This window comes from Hemitrygon akajei, chromosome 1, assembly GCF_048418815.1.
Source record: "Hemitrygon akajei chromosome 1, sHemAka1.3, whole genome shotgun sequence".
Taxonomy (NCBI): Eukaryota; Metazoa; Chordata; class Chondrichthyes; order Myliobatiformes; family Dasyatidae; genus Hemitrygon; species Hemitrygon akajei.
The window spans coordinates 158,781,855-158,808,999 of record NC_133124.1 but is presented as its reverse complement, the minus strand read 5'-3'; the positions used below and the strand labels follow the sequence as shown (position 1 = coordinate 158,808,999).

Sequence of the window (27,145 nt, the reverse complement as noted above, 5' to 3'; positions counted from 1 at the left end):
GATCATGCAAAGTAATGACACTGAGGAATGTAATGTTGCTGACCCTCTCTAACTGTGAGCTCCAGATTAGTTTTGACTTCTGGACATCTGCTTTCGTTCTACTGAAGTCAATAATCATCTCCTTTGTCTTTCTGACACTGGGGAAGTGATTGTATTTGGTTTTCAGCCAGATATTCAATCTCCCTCCTCGATGCCTATTCATCACCACATTTAATTCAGCCAATGACAGTGGTGTCGTCAGGAAACTTGAACATGGCATTGGAACTGTGCTTAGCCACACAGTCTAAAGCCGTGGATCAGAGAAGAGGAAAGGTGGAGGACTGCAACAGAGACAGGTAATTCCATAGTTAGAGGAAGAGAGACAAGATTATATGGATGCGATAGAGACACCCCGATGGTATGTTGCCTCCCAGGTGCCAGTGTCAGGGATGTATCAGTGGATGCAGTGGGTGGGAGGAGGAGCAACCAGAAGTCTTGGTAGATATTGGCACCAATAACATCGGCAGGAAAGGTTAGTCCTCGAGATGTTTTAGGCAGGGAGGTAGGAAGCTGAAATTAGGAATTCAAGTGTAGTAATCCCTTGATTCTGCCTGTGCCACATGCCAGTGAAGGTAAGAATAGGATGATATGACAGATAACAGTGTGGCTGTGAAATTGGTGCAGAGCGGCAGGGCTTCAGATTCCGTGATCATTAGTGAACCTACGACCTGAACAACAGGGACTGATTACACCTGAACTCCGGGGCTGGGGGTGGGGGGGGCGGGAGGGGGGAGGTTGGCTAATATCCATGCGGGTAGGATTGCTAGAGCTGTCCGAGAGGTTTTAAACTAATTTGGCAGCGGATGGGAACCGGAGTGAGAGGGCTGAGGACAGGGTAGTTGGTTTACAAACAGCGGCAGTGTGTAGTGAGACGGCCAGCAATGAGAGGCTGATGATAGGGTAAAACTTCAGTGGGTGGGATGTTGAAAAAGGGTGAGAACATTAGAAAGGTGATGAATACAGGACTGAAGGTGTTACATTTAAATGTGCGCAGTATACAGAATAAGGGAGTTGCATTTATATCACAGTTACTGACTGGCATTATGACATTGTGGGAATCACTTAATCATGGCTGAAAGAAGATTATATCTGGGAGCTTCATGTCGAAGGATACAGATTGTATTGAAGTGACAGGCTGGTAGGCAGAGGGGTGGGGAGACTCTATATGTAAAGATGAAATCAAATCTTTGAAAGTGGTGAAATGGAATTGCGAGCTGTAGAATACAAACATGCAGGGGGTGAATCCTTCTGTAATCAATTATTTTCTATTTTATATTTGTACTTAATTTAGATCACTTTCTGGTGATCTGTTTTCACATTGACACAAAATATTTTTTCTCTGTTGGTCAGTGTGAAAGAAACAAATCTAAATGGAGGAGGAGGAGAAGATGGCAGCGCGACGCAGCGCGCGCAGCCTCTCTGGTGAATGATATCTGTTATTTGTTAAGTAGGGATCCGTGCACAATCCTGATTTGATGGAGATAGATGTGAGAGCGTGAAGGAACATCTGGAGAAACTTCTGAAATGCCCACTTCGCTGCTACTGCTGCTGTGCGGTCTGGAATCTCCGGAGGAGAAGGCCGCTGAGACCTCAGCTTTGCTTGTTTCGGCGGCCAGGACGAGGTCGAAGGTGTTTGGCAGAGGATAGTGCTCGGGAGGCTGTATTGGAAGGGCTAGTCGGAGGTTGAAGTTTTCGGACGGACTCGGAGTCTGCTGTGTTTGGGTGTTTCCAAGGCATCAGTTGTCGGTGCCTGGAAGTTTATGGCAGGGAGAGTTTCTCCCTTTTGCTGCCTGAGATCGGGACTATTGGAGTCGATCGGGACTTGAGACTTGTTTTTTAACTGTGCCCATGATCTGCTTTTATCAAATTATGGTATTGCTTTGCACTGCTGTAACTATATGTTATAATTATGTGGTTTTGTCAGTGTGAGTCTTTGGTTTGTCCTTTTTTTGTGATATCACTCTGGAGGAACATTGTATCATTTCTTAATGCATGCATGCATTTCTAAATGATAATAAACGAGGACTGAGTGTCCTCATAATCTAAATCCACTCTGTCTCAATGTTATAAAACAATAAAGGTGAAAACTTCCAAGGTGGCAGCATAATTTTTAAAGCACTATAAGTGCAATTATGAAGAAATCATGGCAGTGCCTCTACTTCCTTTGAAGTTTGTAAAATTTCATCATAACATCGAAAACTTTGACAAACATCTACAGATGTGCGATGGAGAGTAGTTGCATCGTGGCCTGGTATGGAAACACCAAGGCCCTTGAAAGTAAAATCTTACAAAAAGTAGTGGATATGTCCCAGTACATCACTGGTAAAAGCCTCCCCACCACTGAGCACATCTGTATGGAGTGCTGTCACAGGAAAGCAGCATCCATCATGAAGGACAGCCCCAACCCTCACACACACCAAGGACATGCTCTCTTCTCACTGCTGCCATCTGGAAGAGTGTGCAGGATCCTCAGGCCCACACCACAATGTTCAGAAACAGTTACTACTCCTGACCCATGAGGCTTTTGATCCAGAGGGCATACCTTTACTGAAATTCAGTAACCCCATCACGGAACTGGTTCCACAATCTCTGGACTGACTTTCAAGGACTCTACATCTCATGACCTTGATACTTATTTCTCATTTATTATTTATTTATTTTTCCTTTATACTTGCAGTTTCTTGTCTTTTGTATTTTGTCCGTCTTGTTGGGTTTGATCTGTCAGTGATTCTATTATGGCTCCTGGATTTGCTGAGTTTGCCCACAAATGAATGCAGGATTGTGCATGGTGACGTGTGTTCTTTGATAATAAATTCCTTTGCAAAATTTAAATCGCACGTTTAAATTTGTTAATGTCTCTGTCAAACACAAGAGTGGATTGTGGGCTTTAAAGGTTCACTGCCTACTGGGTAAATTGTTTTGTTCTGATCCGAATGGTCGCCCCATCACTGTGACCCCAGTTATTGGAAACATTCCTGAATTGAACTGGGAAGCCTCAGATCCTCTGTGTCACTTATTCAAGTGCGTAAAAGAACACACACACACATCCACTTCAAAAGGCAGACAATCAAACCAGTGCTCAAGAAGAGCAGTGTGAGCTGCCTCAATGACTATCACCCAGTGGTGCTCATATCTACTGTGATGATGTGCTTTGAGGGGTTAGTCATGACTAGAATCAACTCCTGTCTGTGCATGGACCTGGACTGACTGCAATTTGCCGATCACAATATGTCTACAGCAGATGCAATCTCACTGGCTCTGCACTCAGCCTTAGATCACCCGTACAAAAGCAATACACAATTCAGGCTGCTAATTACAGCTCAGCGTTCAACACAATCAGACCCTGAATTGTAATCAACATGCTCTAAAACCTAGGCCTCTGTACCTCCTTCTGCAAATGGATCCTCACCAGGAGACGGCACCACCCATGTTTGTGTGGCTAGGCTCATCTATAAACTTGCTGACAACACAACTATTGTTGGCAGAATTTCAGATGGTGACAAGGAGGAGCACAGGAGTGAGATAGATCAGCAAGTTGAGTGGTGTTGCAGCAACAACTTTGCACTCAACATCATGAAGAGAAAGAAATTGACTGTGGACTTCAGGAATTGAAAAGTGTGAGCAGTTTCCATTTCCTGCCTGTCAACATTTCTGAGGAACTATCCTGGGTCCAACATATTGATGCAGTTACAGTGAAGGCACAACATCGGCTATATTTCATTTGGAGATTGAGGGGAATCGGTCTGTCACTAAAGACACTTGCAAATTTCTACAGACGTACAGTGGAGAGCATTCTAACTGGTTGCTTCACTGCCTGGTGCAGAGAGGCAGGATCAGAAAATGCTGCAGAAAGTTGTAAATTCAGCCAGCTCCTTCATGGGCATTGGACTCCACAGCATCCAGGACACATTCAAAAGATGATGACACAAACAGGTAGTGTTCATCATTAAGGACCCCCATCACCCAGGACATGCCTTCTTCTCATTGCTACCATCAAGGAGGATGTACAGGACCCTGGAGACACACTCAACATTTCAGAAACAGCTTCTTCCCCTCCACCTTCAGATTTCTGAATGGACAATGAAATCATGAACACTTCCTCAGGATTTTCCCTCTCGTCATGCACTAACATTTAAATTTAATTTTATATATACTGATTGTAATTTATAGTTTTTGTTACTATGTATTGCAATGTACTGCTGTCACAAATCAGCAAATTTCACCACATATGCCGGTGATATTAACCCTTATTCTGATACACAAAACACACAGCTGGGCTCAGACAACACTCACACATTCCTCCCTTTGTGACACCCTGCTTGCTCCGTGGCCCCCAGTATGAAGCTCAGACTGTTGCAACACCTGCCCTTTAAATTCATGGTGAGGGTGTGTTGTGTCTGTTCACTGTTTGAGTTCGTTATTAAAGATCCAAACGGAATAAAGATCTCCTCTGAAGGTATATGGGGTCCTGGGGAGAGTGTACATGGAACTCTGTGCACAGGTCTGCTCTCTCTCCCAGAGCCAGTCTGTGGGATAAAGGGGATGAAGAGAAGGTTTTGATTGATTTGGGGGATGAGGTAGCATCCTCGGAGAGATTACACTGACTGGACCTGTCTCAAAATTAGAGAAATAAAAGGTGGCCTGACTGTGACAGACATAGTCTCACAGAGTATTGACAGGGTACAGGCGGGAACGATGGGGTAAGGAACCAGGGGTCACAAAATCAGCTTAGCAGGACTGAGATGAGGAGAAATTTTCTCACCCAGAGGGCAATGAATTTTTGGAATTTGCTCCACAAGGTTTCTAAATTCAAAGTGCAAATTTAGGGGCCCTGCGATGCTGGGAACGTTGCAGGAAAGTGGCGCTGAGATGAAAGATCGGGCTTGTTTTGAGTGAGGGGCAGAACAGGCGCAAGGGGCCGAATGGCCTGCTCCTGTTTCTTATTTTCTAAAGTATGAGTTTACCTTTGTGTCTTGTTCTCCTTTTGCCTTCAGCCAGTCGGATTGCACAGTGGAGCGCTGGGAGCACCGAGGATCCATCGACAGCCGCTGCGGTGCAGCTCCAGTCTCCCCGCAGCAGTGGTCGGGTCTGGAAGGCAGCTCTGGACAACAGGCCCCGATCCACGGTGGGAAAGTCCGGGCACCCTCTGTGTGGCTGAAACATCTCACAGAATCTCCACCAGTCTCTTTACCTCTGCCATCGGAAGGATTCAAAACCCCGGCCGGTGTTGCAGCTTTTACCCGAAGTGCAGCTCCCAATCTCCGGCCTCTTCCAGACACCTCCGAGCGCACAGGTCCCGCCCACTGACACTCCTCAGCCAATGGTAGCAACATTCTCCCAGCGTGACTCGATGATTGGATGTGAGTGTGTCTGAGGGGCAGCTGCGGTGAGCTGGAGATGTCAGTCTCAGTTTGTTCTCAGAATCAATGGAAGTTCCCCGAAACTCAAAGTTAAAAGTAAGTTTAATTATCAGAGTACATATAATTCACCACATATAGCCCCGAGATTCACTTCCTGCGGACATACTCAGAAAAGGCATACAATGGTAACTATAACAGGATCAGTGAAAGATCAGTCACAGTACCGAAGACAACAAATTGTGGAAATGCAAATATAAATAAATAGCAATAAATAAAAAGAGCATGAAATAACCGCAGCGGCTGCAGATGGATCTCTGGAGCTCTTACCGCTCTCCTGTGCAATCCGACCAGCTGAAGGCCAAAGGAGAACAAGGGGCAAAAGTAAACTCGTGTTTCTGGAAATAAGAAATAGGAGCATGCGTGGCTACTTGGCCCTTCGAGGCTGTTCTGCCTTTCACTGAGAACATTCCTGACCTTTGGCCTCAGCGCCACTTTCGTACAACGTTCCCATCACCGCTGAGCCCACAAATATTTCTAATCAATTTAGAAACCTTGTGGAGAAAATTCCAAAGATTCACTGCACTCTGGATGGGGAAATTTCTTCCCATCTCAGTCCGCCTGAGGTGAGCTCGGATTTTAAGTCTGTGAGCTCTGGCTCCACACCCCAGCGAGGGAAGCATCAGTCCTGTCCCAACCCTGTCAATTTCCTGTGAGATTGTCTGTTATTCCTCCTATTCTGAGCCAGGCCCAGTGCGATCTGTCTCAGTCAAACCAGCTCTCATTTCACTCATTTTGATATCGGTCGAGTGCGATCATTGGTTGTGGGAGCATCTCAATGGACGGAAAATGATTGTAGTTATCCTCTGTTATTCACCAAACTGTTCGTCGAGGGTAGTAACTATTTCCAGAACCTGGTGGTGCGAGTCCTGAGGCTCCTGTACCTTCTACCCGATTGCAGCAGCGAGAAAGGAGCCTGGCCTGGGTGGTGAGCATCTCTGATGATGGATGCTGCTTTGCTACGACAGCGCTTCATGTCGACGTGCTGAACGGTTGGGAGGGCTCCACCCGTGATGTACTGGGCTGAATCCAATACCTTGTGTCGGTTCACCAGGAGTACGATGAAATAATTTTATCATCGTGCCAAATCCTATCTGGATGGCGGTGAAAGAGGCTCTCCCAGTCTGATCCTTGCTGTATGCCCGGAGATCGCTCCCACAGCGCGCTGCCCCGAGATTACTGCAGTGGAGACGAGACGGTCATTCCGCTCTTTGCGGAGATCAGAACTTCTAGGCTGTGTCTAGAGTTGTTAAAACTGACCTTCCATGCGAGCTGGGACAGACATAAGCAAAATCCGAAAGCTTCTTCACAGTATTTCACAAAAAAAATGTTTTCCGCCCTGTGGACTAGAATGTCCAGTCTTGTGATTTTTCCTGCAGCCACAGGTCGTTCATCACCATTGCATCTGTCTCCTCACAGCACAATAGTCTCTACACATCCCCAATTACATGGCATGAACAAATTTAATAGCTGCTTTCAGTATTCACTGAACCAAGGTTTTACACCCCAGTCTGACTCCATCAAAACGTTCTGTTGGACGAACTCAACGGATCAGGCAGCAACTGTGGAGGGAAACGGAAATCGACATTTCGGGTTGAGACAGTCCGGATGAAGGATCTCGACTCGGAAGGTCGATTGAATATGTCTCCACACAGACGCTGCCTGACCCGCTCAGCCCCTCCAGCCTCACGTTTCTTACTCTAGATTGCAGCATCTGCAGTCTCTTGTGCCTCTCTTTTTAGAACATGCCCCTTTCAGTCCCGCCTCAGACTGAACCGGCTCTTCTCTCCGGCTTCATTTCTGTTCTGTTTCTTCTTTAGCCCATCACAACCACCGGGGCACAGGCCGATAACAGCAGCTCGGACAGATTCCACTGTCCAGGGCCGAGAGTTGATTGGCCCTGTGGCTTCTCCTTTCACCACACGACTTCAATCGTCTTCCAGGGGAAGGTCCCTCCGATATCAGGGATGAGGCCTGTGGAGATTCAGTTAACGTTTCTGTAGCACCGGCTTTTTACGGGATGGAGTTGCTAGCCCCATGCCCGACCCTCCTCCTTTCGAAACCGGGCTTGGGCAGTCCACAGCCGAGTTTTCATTTCTGTTCCGACCTGTTTAATGTGTTTATGATCCCACACTGATATGGAAATTACCAGGATTTCTTTCCATTCAACATATGCAGCAACGTAACCTGTTCCCTGTTCAGTCTGCTCCCTGAGACTGCAGCGCGTGTAGTGGACAATCGCGGTACTGCAGGGGATCCGCAACTTCCCGAAAGTGAAAGGATTCTGAATCGGGAGGTGCTGGGTGTTAACATGTCTTCAAAAGAGCAGGTCGAGGTTTGGACCGAGGAGGTAATTTGTCCCATCTGCCTGGATTTCTTTACCGATCCGGTGTCACTGGAGTGTGGACACAACTTCTGTCGCTCTTGTATCACACAGTGTTGGGGAAGGGAGGAGAGAAAATCCTGCCCGGAATGTAGAGAGGTGTTTGCTGACCGCACCCTCAGGGTCAGTCGGACCTTAGCAAATCTGGCTGAAAAAGCTCGAAATCTAAACCTGAATCCGAAAGGGAAGGACAGTAAGCATTACTGCGAGGAACATGAGGAAGAACTGAAGCTGTTTTGTGAAACGGACAAGACACTGATCTGTCTGATCTGCAGAGATGCGCAGGAGCACAGAGAGCACCGCTTCATGCCGATTAAAGAAGCTGTTACTCTCTACAAGGTAAGACTAATCCGAATTTGATACTCACCCTATCGCTCATTGTCCACGACACGAGCCTCCATAAACCACACATTCCCCCACCTTTCGCCATCTCGAATGGGATTCTACCACAAAACACATCTTTCCCTCCAAAAGCCCACTCCCACCCTCCATCACTACAACTCTCGGCTCTCTATAGGGATCGTTCTCTACCTAATCCCCTTATCGACTCGCTCCTCCCCACTGATCTCCCTCCTGACACTGATATCTGCAAGCGGGACAAGTGCTACACCTGACTCCTACACCTCCTCCCTCGCCACTTGTCAGCGCCCAAATCAGCCCCAATTCTTCCGGGTTCTTCCATGGTCGATCGCCCTCTCGGACTCGAATCCTGCTTCTCCAGCTCTTTACCTCTTCCACCTGTCCCCTCTCAGCTTCTCACTTGATCACCCTCCCCCACGTTCCCCTCACGTTGTCTCACCCGTCACCTGTCAGCTGGTTCTCATCCCCAACCTTTTTATTTTGGCTTCTGCCCCATTCCTTCCCATTCCCAATAAAGGGTCTCATCCCGAAACACCGTCTGTTTATTTCCCCGGCATAGATGCTGCCTGACTCACTGAGTTCCTCCAGCATTTTGTGCGATAATCGGGTCTGATCACGATACTTTTGTTGTTTTTTTTTTCCAATTTCCTTTGTACTCTGACTTCCAGGATCAGCTAAAATCTAACTTAAACTGTCTCGCAAAAATGAAATCAGACTTCCAGGAAAAGGAGCAGCAACAGGAAGAGAAGATTTCCGGAGTTCGGGTGAGGCTTCCTGAGCGGAATTTCTGATATTACTGTATAGTTTTGCTCCCTCTAATGCAAAATAGCCGAGTATCGCAGATCCAGTGACCTGGGTTCGATCCTGAACCCTGTTGCTATTTGTGTGGCGTTTGCATGCTCTCCCTGTGACAACGACAGTTTCAGACACATCCCAACGACATGCTGGATTGATGGTTAATTACAATTAACCCAATGAAGGTGGGGGATGGTGAATGTTAATCAGGTGGGAGTTAATGGGTCAATGAGGGAGAATAGGTTTCAGGAAAACGTGATGGAATGGGGTTGACGGGAATGTCTCTGAACTAGCATGGACTTTAATGGACCGAATGTCATAATGTCATAATGACCTTAATGTCATAAGGAAATACAACTCAGCAATACAGTGAATTAATCTTCAGCTTTCATTCGACAGAAACTGTCACACAGTATTCAGTCCCACATCACATCCCAGTTTGCTGAACTGCACCTGATTATCACTGAGAAAGAGCAGAGCTTACTCAGGGGTCTCAGCGAAGAAGAGGAGAGGATTCTAAATCCAATGGAGAAAAATCTTCGAAAGATTCAAGAGAATGAAAGGATTATACAGGAGGAAATCTCAAAGTTAAAGGAACAGATGGATCAAAAAGACATTGTAATATTTCTCAAGGTGAGGGATTATATTTCAATTTGTTTCTGTTAAAGGAGCACCAAATGAACAGTGCTATATTTGAAATAAACACAGAACAGCGGCCAATTCTAAGAAATCGATTGTCGCTGATGGCGACTTCGCACAGATTGAGGAGATTTACAAGGATGTTGCCTTGATTGGGGAGTATGCATTATGAAAACAGACTGAGTGAACTCGGCCTTTTCTCCTTGGAGCGACGGAGGATGAGAGGTGACCTGATAGAGGTGTATAAGATGATAAGAGGCATTGATCGTGTGGATAGTCAGTCTTTTTCCCAGGGCTGAAATGGCTGCCACAAGAGGGCACAAGTTTAAGGCGATTTGGAGTAGGTACATAGGAGATGTCAGGGGTAAGTTTTTTACGCAGAGAGTGTTGAGTGCATGGAATGGGCTGCCAGCGGCGGTAATGAAGGTGGAAACAAAAGGATCTTTTAAGAGAATTTGGATGGCTACATGGAGCTTTGTAAAATAGAGGGCTGGGTAAAGCCTAGGTAGTTCTAAGGTAAGGACATGTTTGGCACAGCTTTGTGGGCCGAAGGGCCTGTATTGTGCTGTAGGTTTTTTGTGTTTCCATGTTTCTATGTTATACTTGTATGATGCGCTCTCCAATTGCTCCATCATGTTCCAAAATGTTGAAGATATTTATTCAATCCTTTATCGGCAAGATACAATCATGAGGCAAAGAAACTGAAGCGTAATTAATCGTAATTAAGCTGCAATGAAGTGGTCAACAGATGATATGACGTCCGCCCGTCCGCAGCTCAAAACTGCCAAGAACAAAGTACGAACATGTAACTTATTCCCTTTGCATTTACCACGCCCCCACTCACGTGAGTAGTTACCATAATATACATGCAACACAGAATACAATGCAGACAGAAAACAGATACATTGCTCCTACACACAGCATTTACAAATGGCAGTAAACAGTTTTCACCAGCCAATTGATACAATTATTCAGGGTTTTTGTTACAGAATTGGTTTTTCACTATTTCTGTACATCCTAGGACAGAATACAATCTTTTCTGAAATGATATACTCAGATCATAACACAGAGCTGATGGTTCTGTCCTTAATAACCACATTAAATACCCTCTGAAACTCCCATTTACACGCGGTTCCAGTCACAGGCTGTGAGAGTGTCTGGTGCGTTGGGTGTGAGGGTCTCCCTGTCAATCACTGAGAGCAAAAAAATGTGACATACACATCAAACCTACTATCTTTATACGCTTTCCATCTGGGGAACTTTCACTGTTTCTTTAGTTTTTCAGATGTTTCACATGGGATTATATCCCATTCTCCATCATAAACTGTCCATTCCATCCATCTTCTCCTATCAATTTCCCTGTTTCACAATGCCCCTCCCACCCAGCAACAGTGCCTGAACTCCATTGCTCTTTTGTGTTTATCCTGTTTCCCCATTACATTCATTCTTTGCTGTTGTGCTTCAAACACTCCTGCCAAGGATATGAGTTCCACATCCTCTTCACTAAATTTCTTATGAGATTTATTAAAATCCAACTGGAATTTCATCTCCCCATAAATAGAGGCACCTTCACACGATCAAATCCATCACTGATCTTAAACTCCCCCGTCTTATCAACCTTACATCATATCCAGATAAAAATGCACCACCTGTCCTGTCTTTCCTGTAAGTTTCATCTTCTCAGTAATGGTCTAACTTTCAGAACCTATCCTTGTAATTTACCCATGGTTCTGTATTGTCCGTGTGCATGTGAGTGACTGCGGGAGTGGGAATATTCTACACCTTGTAATGCTTTGGATGAAATTCAGGATGTGGACAGAACGTCCAAGCCTAATCAGATTTGTGTTTTTATTTATTTCAGATGGAAGCTCGTCGGAACAGGAGGTAGGAAATGCTTTTTTACTGAAACCCTGTATGGATTTGTAAAATAGTTCAAAATTGCCGTTTATAACCAGCAGTTTAATGTTTACAGGACTAATGATGATATCCAGGAATTGACAATGACAGATGAAGCCCTACCTATTGAAAAATTCGATCACCTCTATTTGTTGAACACAGTGCTGAGAGAAACACTTGATGCCATTAATCGAGGTAAAACTTACAAAGATTAATTTTTCATTGTTAATCAAATTATTTCCAATTTGAGGCAAAGATTGTCAGTAATAATGGGCTGAAGGAGAATTGAAGTTTTTTCCACATCAACCCCACTGACTGTGAGGCATCACTGTCACCTGGTCAGCTGGAGATGTCAGACCCTGGAACACACCATCACAGGCCCACAATATAGCCAATACACGGGTCTGGCAGATGAAGCACTGAGTCCCGATCCTAGGCACACTGCACTAACACGCCAAGTCATGAGTTTGAATCCTACCACAGGAGCTGGGAAATTAATACTGACTTGATGACATTGTAGGAAATAAAAGCATGTATCAGTGTGGTGACCGGGATTGTCAGAACAGTACAAAAGTTCTTCTTGTGCCTGTGAGTGCAGACTCTGATTGACACAGGTCTTCCCCCTTCAGGATCAGCAATCCTCACTATTGTTAGAGGCAGAAGAGGGGAGCAGAGTGATAGGGGACTCAATCATCAGGGGAACAGACAGGAGAATCTGTGGATATAAACGGGACATCCGAATGGGATGTTGCCTCCAAGTTGCCAGGGTCAGGGACACCTGGGATCGTGTCTACGGCATTTTAGAGAGGGAAGGAAAAGAGCCAGATATGTTGGTATATTTCGAGACCAATGACATGGGAAGTAAAAGCAAAGACGTCCTGAAAATGGAATTTGGAGAGCTTGGTAGTAAGCTCAGAGCAGTACCCCCAGGGTTGCAATTTCTAGATTGCTGCCTGTGCCATGTGCTGGTGAGGTTAGAATCAGGATAATCTAGTAGATTAAAGATGGCTGAAAACATAGTGCAGGGGGCAGGGTCTCAGGTTCTTGTGTCATTGGGATCTCTTCTGATGGAGGTATGACCTGCTCAGAATGGATGGGTTGCCCCTGGAACTGAGGGAGAACAATAATCTCACAGAGAGGTTTGATAGAGCTGTTGGGGAGGGTTAAAATAATTTGCTGGGGGGGGGCTGGGAATTGGAGTGAAGGGGAAGGAATGATGGTCAAAATACAAAGATAGCTTGCAGTCAGACTGTCAGATAGGGCGGGCAGATGCGAGGACAAAATTGCAGCCAGCAGGGTGAGTATCAGAGCATTAGGGATGCAGAATTAATAAGGGTAGCAGATACAGTATACAAAGAGTTACATCTCAATACATGGAGTATGAGAAACAGGTGGATGATCTTGTTGCAATATCACAGATTGCCAGGTATGATGTTGTGGCCATCACAGAATCATGGCTGAAGGATGGTTGTAGTTGGGAGCTGAATGTCCAAAGTTACACAGTGTTTCAGTGGTACAGGGAGGTAAGCAGAGGGGGTGGCGTGGCTCTGTTGGTAAATCAGTAGCAAGATGTGACATAGGATTGGAAGATGTTGAATCCTTGTGGGTTTAGTTAAGGGAGTGCAAATGTAAAAATGACACTGATGGCAGTTATATACAGGCATCCCAACAGTAGCTGGAAAGTTGGCCACAGATTACAACTAAAAATAGAAAAGGCCGATGACACTATAGGGAATAAAAGCATGTATCAGTGTGGTGACCGGGATTGTCAGAACAGTACAAAAGTTCTTCTTGTGCCTGTGAGTGCAGACTCTGATTGACACAGGTCTTCCCCCTTCAGGATCAGCAATCCTCACTATTGTTAGAGGCAGAAGAGGGGAGCAGAGTTATAGGGGACTCAGTCATCAGGGGAACAGACAGGAGAATCTGTGGATATAAACGGGACATCCGAATGGGAATGGGATGTCCGAAAGGACAATGTTATGATAGTCATTGGAGATTTCAAAATGCAGGTCAATTGGGAAAATCAGGTGGGTAAATCAGCTCAGTGCTGGGACCCCAGTTGTTTACAATATATATTAATGATTTAGACGAGGGAATTAAATGCAGCATCTCCAAGTTTGCGGATGACACGAATCTGGGCGGCGGTGTTAGCTGTGAGGAGGATACTAAGAGGATACAGGGTGACTTGGATAGGTTAGGTGAGTGGGCAAATTCATGGCAGATGCAATTTAATGTGGATAAATGTGAGGTTATCCACTTTGGTTGCAAGAACAGAAAAACAGATTATTATCTGACCGGTGGCCGATTAGGAAAAGGGGAGGTGCAACGAAACCTGAGTGTCATTGTACACCAGTCATTGAAGGTGGGCATGCAGGTACAGCAGGCGGTGAAAAGGCAAATGGTATGTTGGCATTCATAGCAAAAGGATTTGAGTACAGGAGCAGGGAGGTTCTACTGCAGTTGTACAAGGCCTTGGTGAGACCGCACCTAGAATATTGTGTGCAGTTTTGGTCCCCTAATCTGAGGAAAGACATTCTTGCCATAGAGGGAGTACCGGGAAGGTTCACCAGATTGATTCCTGGGATGGCAGGACTTTCATATGAAGAAAGACTGGATCGACTAGGCTTATACTCACTGGAATTTAGAAGACTGGGGGGGGGGGATCTTATTGAAACATATAAAATTCTAAAGGGATTGGACAGGCTAGATGCAGGAAGATTGTTTCTGATGTTGGGGAAGTCCGGAAAGAGGGGTCACAGTTTAAGGATAAAGGGGAAGCCTTTTAGGACAGAGATGAGGAAAATCTTCTTCACACAGAGAGTGGTGAATCTGTGGAATTCTCTGCCACAGGGAACAGCTGCGGCTGGTTCATTGGCTATATTTAAGAGGAAGTTAGATATGGCCCTTGAGGCTAAAGGGATCAGTGGGTATGGAGAGAAAGCAGGTACAGGGTTCTGAGTTGGATGATCAGCCATGATCATACTGAATGGCAGTGCAGACTCGAAGGGCCGAATGGCCTACTCCTGCACCTATTTTCTATGTTTCTATGTTTCTATGTAAAGAACTCAAGAGAATGATTTTGTTGAATGCTATGTGATGGTTTTTCAGAGCAGTTTGTCATTGAGCCTACTGGGAGAACAGCTCTACTGGATTGGTGTTATATATTGAACCAGGGGTGATTAGGGAATTTAAGGTTAAAAAAAAAAACCCTTAGTAGGCAGAGCTCTCAACATGACTGAATTCAGTTTGAAATTGGATAAGGAGAAAGTAAAGTTTGACGTTGTAATATTTCAGTAGAGTAAAGGAAATTACAGTAGTCTGAGAGAGGAGTGGCCAAAGTAAATTGGAAGAAGATGCTGGCAGGGATGACAGCAGAGCAGAAATGGTGTAAGTTTCTGGGAAAATGAGGAAAGTGAAGAATAGACGTATTCCAAAAATAAATAAATACTTAAATGGCAAAATAGTACAACTGTGGGTGACAAGAGAAGACAAGCTAACTTACAAGTGAAAGACAGGGCATACCACAAAGCAAAAATTAGCAGGAAGACAAAGGATTGAGAAGCTTTTAAATACCTACAGAGAGCAACTAAAACAATGATTGGGAGGGGAGAAAAGACATATGAAATTGAATTGAATTGACTTTATTATCTACGTCCTTCATATACCTAAGGAGTAAAAATCTTTACGTTACGTCTCCATCTAAATGAGCAATGTGCAATTTATAGTAATTTATGATAAATAATATGTATAACATGCTAGTCAATATAACATAGAAATACAGTTGTCTCAGCACGAGTTAAGCAATCTGATGACCTGGTTGAAGAAGTTGGTCCCGGAGCTTATTGGTCCTGGATTTTATGCTGTGTTACCAGATGGTACCAACTGGTACAGTTTGTGGTTGGGGTGCCTCACATCTCCAGTAATCCTTGTTATACACCTGTCTTTAAAAACAAGTTAGCAAACAAAATCAAATTGTTTTTCAAGTGTTGTAAAAAAAATAAAATAGAAATGAGAGTGGATATAGGACTGCTAGAAAATGAGGCTGGATATATAATAAAGGGGGATAAAGAGATGACAGATGAACTAAATGAGTATTTTGCATCAGTCTTCACTGTGGAAGACACTAGCACTGTGCCAGATGTTGAAGGGTGCGAGGGAAGAGAAGTGAGTGTAGCTACTATTACAAGCGAGAAGGTTCTCAAAAAACTGAAAGACTGAAAGGTACAGAGGTCACCCTGCACCCTGGCAAAAGGTAGTGGTAGACATTGTGGAGGCATTTGAAATGATCTTTCAAAAATCACTGGACCTTGGCATGGTGCCAGAGGACTGGATAATTGCAAATATCACTCAACTCTTTAATTAAGGAGGAAGGCAGCAGGAAGGAAACTATAGACCACTTAGCATCGCCTCTGTGGTTGGGAAGAAATTAGTGTCAATTTTTAAGTATGTGGTTATGGAATACTTGATGACACTGGACAAGGTAGGACAAGTTAGCATGGATTCCTTAAGGGGATATCTTGTCTGATGAACCTGTTGGAATTCTTTGAAGAGATTATAAGTAGGTTAGATAAAGGGGATGTAGTGGATGTTATAAATTTGGAATCTCAGAAAGCCTTTGACAAGGTGCCAATGAGGTACCAAGTTAAGAGCCCACGGTATTAAAGAACAGTCACTGGCATGGTTGGAACATTGGCTGATTTGTAGGAAACAGCAAATGAGAGTAAAGGGATCCCTTTCTGGTTAGCTGCCAGTGATTAGTGGTGCTCCGCAGCTAACCAGAAAGGGATCCCTTTACTCAGCATTGACTGTTGGGACCACTTCTTTTTAAGCTACATATCAATGATTTAGCTGACGGAATAGATGGCTTTGTTGCTAAGTTTGCAAGTGAGACAAAGATTGGTGGAGAGGCCGGTAGTGTTGAGGAAACAGGTAGGCTGCACAAGGACTTGGATGAGGAGAATGTACAAGAAATTGGCAAGTGATATACAATGTTGGAAAATTCATGTTCATGCACTTTGTCGTAGAAATAATGTGTGGATTATTAATTAAATAGGGATAAAATCCAAAAGGCTGAGATGCAAATGGACTTAGGAGTCCTTCTGCAGAACACCCTAAAGGTTAGTGGTGAGGAAGGGAAATGCATTGTTGGCACTCAGTTCAAGGAGTTTAGAATACAAGAGCAGGGATGTGATGCTGAGGCTTTATAAGGCACTGGTGAGACTTACCTTGAGTATTGTGAACACTTTTGGGCTCTTCATCTAAGAAAAGATGTGCTGGCATTGCAGAGGGTTCATTTCATAATGATGATTCCAGGAATGAAAGGTTTATCATACGAGGAACATTTGATAGCTCTGTGTCTGTACTCCTGAAATTTTGAAAGATGAGGGCGATCTCATTGAAACCTTTTGAATGTTGAAAGGCCTGGACAGAGTAGCTGTGGAAAGGATGTTGACTATGGTGGGATAGAGAGGCGTCCATATAAAACAGAGATACAGAAAAATTTCTTGAGCCAGAGGGTAGTGCATTTGCGGAACTTGTTACCACAGGCAGCTGTGGAGGCTGTCATTGGGTGTATTTAAGGCAGAGATTGATAGGTTCTAGTTTGAACATAGCATCGCAGATTACGGTTTGAAGCGCGGGGAGTGGGGCTGAGGAGAGGAAAAAAGGATCAGACAAGATTGTATGGTTGAGCAGGCTCGATGGGCCAAATAGTCTAATTCTGCTCCTATGTCATATGGCCTTATAGTTATCAGACCACTACATTGAAACATTCTGAGACTGAGCCCGGACAACCCAATCAGCATCGACATCATTCAAGATTTCGTCTTGGGAGAAGCACACACAGCATAACCGGCCTGGCAAATCTCCTCCCGACACATACACAGGAAGGATTGGCAGATTGTAGTCAGAGCTTCAGCAATGTACATTGTTATTTCCCTCTGTAACTTGGAAATCATTCTCTTCAGACACATACCCATACATGCTATCAGAGTGTGACTGATGGACAAAGAGACAGGCACACATTCCCATTTAGGGTAGAACTCTGCCGTCTGACATGGCGTCACATCAACAGTTCACAGACAGACTCCAGGCTGAGATTCCTCAGGAGGATGATCAAGGAAGGGTTTGGCAGATCTTGGCAGATCTTGAACCAACAGCCCACTTCATGCATCTGGAAGACTAAGATGTCTTCTTCAGCATTTCCCGTTTGTGTGTTTGGCCCATATCCCTCTAACCATTTCCTAAATTTATTTTAAATTATTTTAATTTTATGTGTTTCTACAGCATCTGACAGCAAATTCCATCTGCCCACATCCCTCTCTATGAGAATATTACCCCATAGATCCCTCACAAAAATTTCCCCTCTCGCTTTCAATTGGAGCCCTTTGGTTCTGTACTCCCATTTCTCGGAAAAAGACTCACTTTATCTAAGCCCTTTACGAATGTATTTACCTCAACATCCTACACTACAGCTAAATAGCTCAAGCTTATCCACTCTCTGCTTTTAACCCAAGCCCCACAGTACAGGTGCAATCCTCCTGAAGCTTCCTGTGGAACACCATCCTCCCCATATTTGGGTAACCGGAAGTGCACACAATACCATACTTGGAGTATCGTGAGCAGTTTTGGGTCCCTGATATCGGAAAAGATGTATTGGCATTGGAAAGGTTCCGGGGGTGCACAGGAATGATTCTGGAAATGAAAAAGTTAACACATGAGGAGTGTTTTTTGGTTCTGGCCCTGAACTCACGCGAGTTTAAAAGAATGGCTGATTTTTTATCCCTCTCAACCCTATTCTCTCGCCTCCCCATATCTTTTGATGCCCAGACTGATCAAGAAGTTTACCTGCCAACTTTTGCTTTAAAAATCAAACACGAGAAAATCTGCAGATGCTGTTAATCTAAGCTACACAGGACCTGATCAAGGTCTTGCCTGATCTCCCTAAAGCTATTTGGAGAGGGTTGATGCTGGGAGGATGTTTCCTATAGTGGGTGAGTTGAGAACAGAAAGTACAGCCTCCGACTAGAGGAATGTTCATTTAGGATACAGATGAGGAGGAATTTCTTTATCCACAGGGTAGTGAATCTGCCACAGGCAGGTGTGGAGGCCAAATAATTGAGTATATTTAAAGCAGACTAACACGTACAAATTGCTGGGGGAACAGCAGGGCAGGAGGTTTGTATCAAAAGAGTAAACTGTTGACGGTTCGGGCTGAAACCCTTCATCAGAACCTGTGGTGTTTAAGGGTCCCTGCAAATTCATCCCATCCTAATGAGAGGCTGCGGGGGATGGGGTTGAGGGAAATGGGACAAGCGGATCTTCATGTCCATCTTTGTCCCCCTCCAGCTTCCCGTTATGTCTGAACACACAGTTCACCCACAGGCTTTTCACCCCTCCCACACCTGGTTCTGGTTCAATCTGCCATTCATCTCTCCTCTACTGGTTCCCATTATCACCCCCTTTTATGTCTCGAACCTGCACACTCCCCCACTTCACACTTCACAGTCACAAATTAATGGTAACATTGAATGAAGGGACTGTTCCTGTGCTGTGGAACTGTTCTATGTTCTCTGTTTCCTGTTCAGAAGAATGAGAGGAGATCTCAGGGAAACACAAAACTCTTTCAGGGCTCAGCAGGCAGGATACAGGGAGGATGTTTCCCCTGTCTGAGGAGCCAAGGGTCAGGGGTCACTGTCTGTTTGGGATTCACTGCAACCGTGGGGGTGGGGGTGGCTGGGTGGTGGGGTGGTGGTGGCTGGTTGGTTGGGTGGTTGTTAGCCATTCAGTTCACAGAGCCAGAGCTGTACAACATAGAAATGTGCGCTTTGACCCATCACCTCTTTGCTGACCTATTTACCCATCTACATTTATCCCATTGACCGCCATTAGGTCAGTCTCCTTCTGTGTCTTGCCTATTGAAGTGTCTGTTGAAGTGTCTCAAACACAGAGGACTGGAGGCCTGTGACCTGCAGAGGTCTATGCTGGGGCTGGGGTTGTTTGTCATTCATATTAATGATTTGGGTGAGAATGAAGGTAACATAGTAGGTTTGTGGATGACACTAAAATCATTGTATAGTGGACGGCGAAGAGGGCTATCCCTGTGTAACCCTCAGTTTTGCCCAACTCACGTTCGTATAGAGGAGTCAGCCTTCTGCCCCGCCAAACTGGGTAATCACTTTTGTGTGGCTGCTATGTAATGTACCCCCAGTTACAAACCCACAACAGAAAATGTCAGACAGTACAGCATATGCAAATAAATGATAGACTTTATGATTCTTAATCTGAATATAGGGTTTGAAATGAAAATAAACAAAACAAAAAAATAGGGCCCAAGTCAAAGTCAAAGTCAAGTTGGAGCTCACTCAGCAGTCATTCTTCCACCATCGGTCTCCTCCGAACGTCGCCGACCGTCAGACCCTCAGGCCCCAGCCCACTCTGTCCGGTGGTTCACCAGCTCTCTCCACATGCGTCTTTCCTCTTCGTCTGTCCTCGATAGAAGACCGCCAAAAACCTGCCTCCAAGTCACACAAAAAAGAACTACATGTCTCCCAGTGAATAGCCACTGAATTCCAGAGTCCCATTATCTCTAGTCATCATCCAAACATGCTGCTACAGAGAAACCATCATCTTAACAGTGGAACATTACATAGAAGCCACTACATTAGCCTTAGCAGTGAAACCTTACAGCGTGTTACACCCCTCCCCCACCGAATTTAGTCATGTCCTCGTGACATTGATATAATTCGCCAACCCTTTCTGCAAAACACCAAGCCCAATCCAGGTGCGAAAAGCAGTGTCACACATCCCCAAAACAGTAGAGATCACGTCCTGTTCGCCAGGTGCTACATAGGCCAACCTATTCAGTGGTTTCCCAATTCTCTGAGACCTCTGCACCCTCTCACCTAACTGTTCAGGTTCAGACGCTGCAGGGGATACTTCGGGTCTACTTGGCGAATCCTCCCTCGATCTATCACTCATGCCCCCCAGCAACTCGGAGCCCCCTCTCCCGTACCTAGGCCCCGCTTCCTCTCTTTCAGGGTCCTGCTGTAACCCAGGATGCCCACACATAGCGCACCCCGCTTCACCTGACTCAGCGGGAGAAGGGCCAGAAGACTCTTCAATCAGTGAGGAGTTATCGAAAGGCAGCCTGTGCCACACATCCAGATCATTATCCTCAGAATCAGTATCTTTCTCATGGGCGGGGCCCAGACCAGCATCTCCTGCTGTGGTCCCTGCAGTCGCCCTGCATTTTCGCAAAGTCCTCTTTCTAGGTGTAGGCTCCAAGTCAGGCTCTGGGTCGACCTGCACCTCTTGTCCCAGAAGCAACAGGTGGTTCCGATGGAGAATCTTGACAGGCCCATTCCCCTCCTGTGGTTTCACCCGGAAAATTGGTAGATTTGGCATCTGACTCTTCATCATTTTCTGATTATACCACCTCTTATTTCCTCGATTCTGCTTGGTGGCTGCGACCCCAGCCAATTCATAAGCCCCTTTTCTGCTCTCTCCTCATATCAGACACATACTTCAGTTAAGTCTTCGGTGGTAAGTCACCCTCATCAGTCCCAAAACAAACGTCAATGAGCAACCTCGCCTCACGTCCAAACATCAGATAATATGGCGAGTACCCAGTAGCTTCATTTCATGTACAGTTGTAACAATGAAACAAATGCCCAAAATGTTGACTCCACCTGATCTTCTTGCTGATCTCCCGGGTCCCGAGCATGTGTAGCAAGGTCTGATTAAACCTCTCTGGATGGATATCGCCCTGCGGGTGACAGGGCATGGTCCTCGACTTCTCAACTCCCAGCATGACCAGTAACTCTTAGACGAGTCTGCTCTCGAATTCCCGTCCCTGGTCACTATGTATCCGCCTGGGAAGGCCATAATGAACGAAATACTTCTCCCATAACACTTTTGCAACCGTAGCCGCCCTCTGGTCCTGGGTAGGAAAAGCCTGAGCATATCTGGTGCGGTCGTCCGTGATGACTAAGAAATTCGCCGCGTTGCTGGCGTCGGGTTCTATGGAGAGGAAATCCATACACACTAGGTCCAGGGGCCCTGCACTCTGCAAGTGGGACAAAGGAGCTGCCCGCGTAGGCAGTGCCTTCCGCCATATGCAGCAAATGCACAATTTGCAGTATTCTTCAACTTCCGACTTCATTCAGGGCCAGTAAAACTGGTCTCTGAGCGATCCAAACGTGTTTTCCACCCCCAAATGTCCAGAAGCATCATGAAATGACTTCAACGCAATCCTCCGATACTTCTCGGGCAGAACAAGCTGGCAATGCCGAGGTCGATCCGGGGGTGACGTGACCCGGCATAAGATCTGGTTCTTCAACTCCAACCGAGGCAAATCTGTCAGTAACGGAGACACCGAAGCATGTTTCGTCTTGTCCGCCTGAGCCGTGTCTCCTTTTACAACCACTGACCAAATAGTTCCAATGCTCGGATCATCTCGTTGAGCAGCTGCCTCTTCCCCACGACTCAATTCCAGCAGCTGATTTGTCTTCAGAACAGTCAGGTTACAGTAAACTTGTGGTACGGCGTCATCAGAAGCCCCCAGTTGATCCACTGCTCGATCCGGCCTCTCCTTGTCCTCTGCCTTCACAGTGATGGCAAACTGATACATGGCCTTCACCCCAGGGGCAGAAACGCTCTCCCACTCCTCGTCCATGTCCAGTTACTCATGCTCCCGTCGGGACAAAGCATCCGCATCCATGTTCCGGCTCCCCGGCCGGTACTTTAGGCTGAAATCATAGGCAGACAACGCTGCCAACCGCCTATGGCCTGTGGCATCCAGTTTCGCCGAGGTCAGGATATCAGTTAGGGGGTTGCTGTCCGTCCTCACTTCAAACTTGGCCCCGTAGAGCTATTCATTCAGCTTATCCACCATCGCACATTTCAAGGCCAGGAATTCCAACTTGTGCGTGGGATAGTTTCTCTCGGAGGGCGACAGACTCCGGCTAACAAACTCCACAGGCCTCAAGCCGGTGCCCTGATCCTGATACAGGACGCGCCCAAAACCCTCTCCGCTGGCATCTGTATGCAGTACATACTGCAATGGGGGTCCGCAAAAGCCAGCACCGGCGCCTGGGTCAGCAACTCCTTCAGTGACTGAAAGGTCTCCACACGTTTTACATCCCACCTCTGCCCAAAGGGCTCGACGGATTTCGATATTCTCCACGCTCCTGTCCTTTCTCCCCGCCTGCCTTTCTTCCCCAAGGGAGGGTAGCCGCACAGAAGCTGATTCAAGGGGTAACTCACTTTGGTGTAGCCATATAACCATAGAAAAATTACAGCACGGAAACTGCGCATCTCGGCCCATCTCGTTTACTCTCACCTAGTCCCACTGACCCGCACTCAGCCCATAACCCTCCATTCCTTTCCTGTCCATATACCTATCCAATTTTACTTTAAATGACAACCGAACCTGCCTCTACCACTTCTACTGGAAGCTCGTTCCACACAGCTACCACTCTCTGAGTAAAGAAATTCCCACTGGTGTTGCCCCTAAACCTTTGTCCCCTAACTCTCAATTCATGTCCTCTTGTTTGAATCTCCCCTACTCTCAATGGAAAAAGCCTATTCACGTCAACTCTATCTATTCCCCTCATAATTTTAAATACCTCAATCAAGTACTCCCTTAATCTTCTACGCTCCAAAGAATAAAGACCCAACTTGTTCAACCTTTCCCTGTAACTTAGGTGCTGAAACCCAGGTAACATTGTAGTAAATCTTCTCTGTACTCTCTCCGCCCTTCAGGAATCTCCGATAAAGACCATAGAACCCCAAGAAAGGAGTGCAGAGCTCCCACAGTCTGGGGCCTTGGTCAAGTGGTCACCGCTTCTATCTTAGCCGGGTCTGTACCTACACCATTTCGTGAGATTATGTGTCCGCCATAACTATCAGCCGTTTTGCAAAACTGGTTCTTGTCCATGGAACGTTTTAACCCTTCAGCTTTCATCCAACCGATCACCTTCCGTAGCCTTGCTTTATGTTCTTCCAAGGTGGATACAAATACTAATTTGTCAACCAAATACACCAACATCTCCAGCAAGTTCATATCCGCCCCCCCCCTCCACCCGCTGAAAGGTTGCAGGGACTCCGGATATGCCCGGGGGCATCCTTTCGAACTGGAAGAATCCCAGTGGACTTATAAATGCCGTCTTCTCTTTGTCAGCCTCACTCATAGTGATCTGGTAATATCCACTCCTCAAATCCAACACACTGAGCCACTTCACAACATTCAGACAGGTCACCGCGTATTCGACCCTCGGGACCGTATACTGGTCAGAGCCCTATAGTGCACACATATGCGTACCTTCCCGTTCTTCTTCAGGGCCACTACTATTGGAGACGCATAGGGGATTCGGGACTCAGTAATGATCCCAGCTTCCGTCAACTTACTCAAATGATGCCGCAGGTCTTCCAGGTCTGCAGAGGCCAGTCGCCGTGACCTCTCTCTGAGCGGGGTGTCCTCGGTCACCCGGATACTGTGAAGAGTGCTCTTGGAACAACTCACAGCAGACTTGCCAAAGGAAAAGACACCTTCCAAATTCAAAATCTTCTCTACCAGCCTCCTCTTCCAACCCGGCGGCACCGGGGAGTCCCCGAAGTTGAAAGACTCAACGGTCAACATTTCCCCCTTTTCGAATAGTTTCTCCCCTACGTGCCTCATGAGGGCACTAGACATTACGGTCACCGGGAGCAAATGCGCCAGGGGCATCCCCCGCTTGAAGTTGACCTCCCTCTTCATAGTGTTCCTGATGATCACTGCCATCTTGCTCGCCTGTATAACCGAGGGCTTCATCAGTACCCCAGCCAGAAATCCCGACTCCCCTTCGTGGTCTTCTGGAGCGTCCACTAAGTGGACTTCGCCCTCAAGCACTCCGGGAAATTTGGGGGCCCCCATCACACTCGATGCTTCCCCGGGCCGTACCACCATTGGCTTCGACTGGGTGAACCACACAGTCGTTCGTTTACATTCGTTATCCGGCCACGCACTTCCTCAAAAGCAGCTCGAAACACTGGGTGCACGGACAATGTTACCAAAAAGCTATATCCCGCCTTCTCCTTGCAGGTCTCCAAGAGCCTCCTCACAAGAAGGTTGTTGATCCTCACCAGAAATGAAACGCCACCCGTCTCAACCGGGTCCGGACAAACAAGCACTAATTATTAGGAACCTGGGACACTCCCATATCGGCCTTCGAGAACTCCAGTTTCACTGACAAATAACCGTCGTATGGATAATCAGCAGAACTGATTTAAACAGGACAATCACACAGCATCCAACAGAATCAATCCCGGAGGAGACCCCACAAATGTAGCATTCGGGCTCGCCCAGCTCGCGTTCGTCTAGGGGAATCAGCCTTCTGGCCCGCCAAGCTGGGTAATCATGTTTGTGTGGATGCTGTGTAATGTACCCCCAGTTACAAACTCACAACGGAAAATATCAGACAGTACATCATATGCAATTAAATGATAGACTTGATGAATCTTAATCTGAATACAGGGTATGAAATGAAAATAAACAAAACAAATAAAGGCCCAAGTCAAATTCAAAGTCAAGTTGGAGTTCACTCAGTAGTCATTCTTCCAGCATCAGTCTCCTCCGAACGTCGCCGACCTTCAGACTCAGACCCCAGCCCATTTCGTCTGGTGATCTACCAGCTCTCTCCACACTCTCTACTCGACAGAAGACCGCCAAAAACCCGGCTCCCAGACACACAAGAAAGAACAACATGTCTCCCATTGGCTAGCCATTGAATTCCAAAGTCCCGTTATCTCTAGTCATAACCCAAACATGCTGCTACAGAGAAACCATCACCTTAACAGTGGAACATTACATAGAAGCCATTATATTAGCCTTAACAGTGAAACCTTACAGCGAGTTACATCTGTTTACACTGTGCCGTTGATTAACTCTAGTGTTGGGCACAGGGACAATGTTTTAACATACATCTTGGCAGTTACGTGGATAAGAAATGTGGAAAGGAATAATGGGCAAATGGGACCAGCTCATTAAAGCAAGCTGGTCGGGAAGAACAGGTTGGACCGAAAAAAAAAACTCTGTGACCTCCTGTTTAAATCCATTCACTCACCCCCTTCCCATCTTAATCCACCCCTTTCCCGCACTCGTTTCAGTGTCCATCTCCCTTATTTATTTCTGTTCTTGAGGGAAGATGTCGGCCAGAAAAAATAGACTGTCCCTCTCTCTCCACACATGCTGCCTGACCCACTCGGTTCCCCTAGCTTTTAGTGTCTGTTTGATCGGTAAATCTCTGCTCTTCGTCCAGCGGGATAATCTTGGGGGCATATTAGTTGTCCATCCGCTTTCGTTGGGTCAAACCGTGGGAAAGGTTCTGTCGGTCAACCGATTGCGCCTGAGGCCCAGGCGCGGGAGTCTTCCCCCTCCCCCCAACTGATCCCGGAGCCGCGCTGTCGAAGTCTCCCCCTTCCCCCGATCCCCGATACCGTGCTTTCCGACTCTCCCCCCGATCCCCGGGGACTCTCTAATTCTCTGCTTCTCCCCCCAGACTCTGTAACCCTGGATGTGGAAACGGCGAATCCGTATCTCGAGGTGTCTGAGGATCGGAAGAATGTGAGATGGACCCAGACATGGAGGGATCTCCCTGACACCGGGAAGAGATTCACAAACCTGCCTTTTGTGCTGGGATCGGAGGGATTCACATCAGGGAGACATTACTGGGAGGTGGAGGTGACAGGGAATCGGGTCTGGTGTCTGGGAGTCGCCGCAGAATCTGTGGGAAGAAAGGGATTGTTCAGTCCGAGTCCGGAGACTGGATTCTGGGTCCTCGGGCGGGTTGATGACGTGTTCGGTGTTCTTCCCTCCCCTGTCTTCCATCACCCTGCCGGTCCCATCCCCGGGAGGGTGGGAGTTTATCTCAGTTACGAGTACGGGACAGTTTCCTTTTACAACACGGAGTCCAAGTCCCATCTCCACACCTTCACTGGGAATAAATTCACGGGGAAACTTTATCCTTTCTTCGCGACTCTGGATAAAAACCAGTGGCTGAGAATCTGCACCGGTTCCGTTCTGATCCTGTAAACGGGTCGGGACACCGGACCGACGTGAGGAGTAAAGTCCCTGTAAATATAAGTGTGCGGAGAGTAAAATAAACACGAGATGAGAATTATCGATCCAATAATTTTAACTTGTTCTCCACGTCCATCAGCGGAACAGTAACACCATGGATTCAACAGTTGCTGCAGGGTGGCGGGTTCTGAGCTCCCCCGGGTCCTAAAGTCCACCCGTACTGATATAGTTTAAATTAGACAAGTGGGATCGGTTCAGACTGGAAAAGGGTGGGGGGAGGGGTCATAGTGAATCTTGATAAGACCATAAGACACAGCAGTAGAATTAGACCGTTCAGCCCATGGACTCCGCTCCTCCTCTCCATCATGGTTGTCCTCGGAACCCACTCATCCCCATACACCTGCCTTCTCGCCATATCCTTTGATGGTCTGATCGATCAGAAAATGATCAACTTCCGTTTTAAATATGCCCACAGACTTGGCCTCCACCACATTCATTGATAGAGTATTCCCCAGGTTCATTACTCACTGTCTAAATATATTCCCCCTTAACTCT

At 46.4% G+C, this 27,145-nt stretch overlaps 2 protein-coding genes across 4 annotated transcripts in view; one reads left to right on the top strand and one right to left on the bottom strand.

Moving 5' to 3' along the window:
- The window catches only part of LOC140731798 (zinc-binding protein A33-like), a 62,399-nt gene extending 57,056 nt beyond the window's left edge, over window positions 1–5,343 (bottom strand). For all 3 annotated transcript variants that reach the window (XM_073053610.1, XM_073053619.1, XM_073053628.1), the window contains exon 1: window positions 5,004–5,343. The gene's annotated coding sequence lies outside the window, so the exon portion shown is untranslated. The remainder of the gene's footprint in view (window positions 1–5,003) is intronic.
- LOC140725093 (zinc-binding protein A33-like) overlaps window positions 1–26,692 on the top strand; it is a 40,400-nt gene extending 13,708 nt beyond the window's left edge. Inside the window, exons 2-8 of the mRNA XM_073040135.1 lie at window positions 5,034–5,164; window positions 7,894–8,178; window positions 8,868–8,963; window positions 9,394–9,627; window positions 11,495–11,517; window positions 11,606–11,724; window positions 26,070–26,692. Coding sequence (XP_072896236.1) covers window positions 5,034–5,164; window positions 7,894–8,178; window positions 8,868–8,963; window positions 9,394–9,627; window positions 11,495–11,517; window positions 11,606–11,724; window positions 26,070–26,602 — 1,421 coding nt within the window. The 3' untranslated portion in view covers window positions 26,603–26,692. The remainder of the gene's footprint in view (window positions 1–5,033; window positions 5,165–7,893; window positions 8,179–8,867; window positions 8,964–9,393; window positions 9,628–11,494; window positions 11,518–11,605; window positions 11,725–26,069) is intronic.
- The last annotated feature ends 453 nt before the right edge of the window (window positions 26,693–27,145 follow it).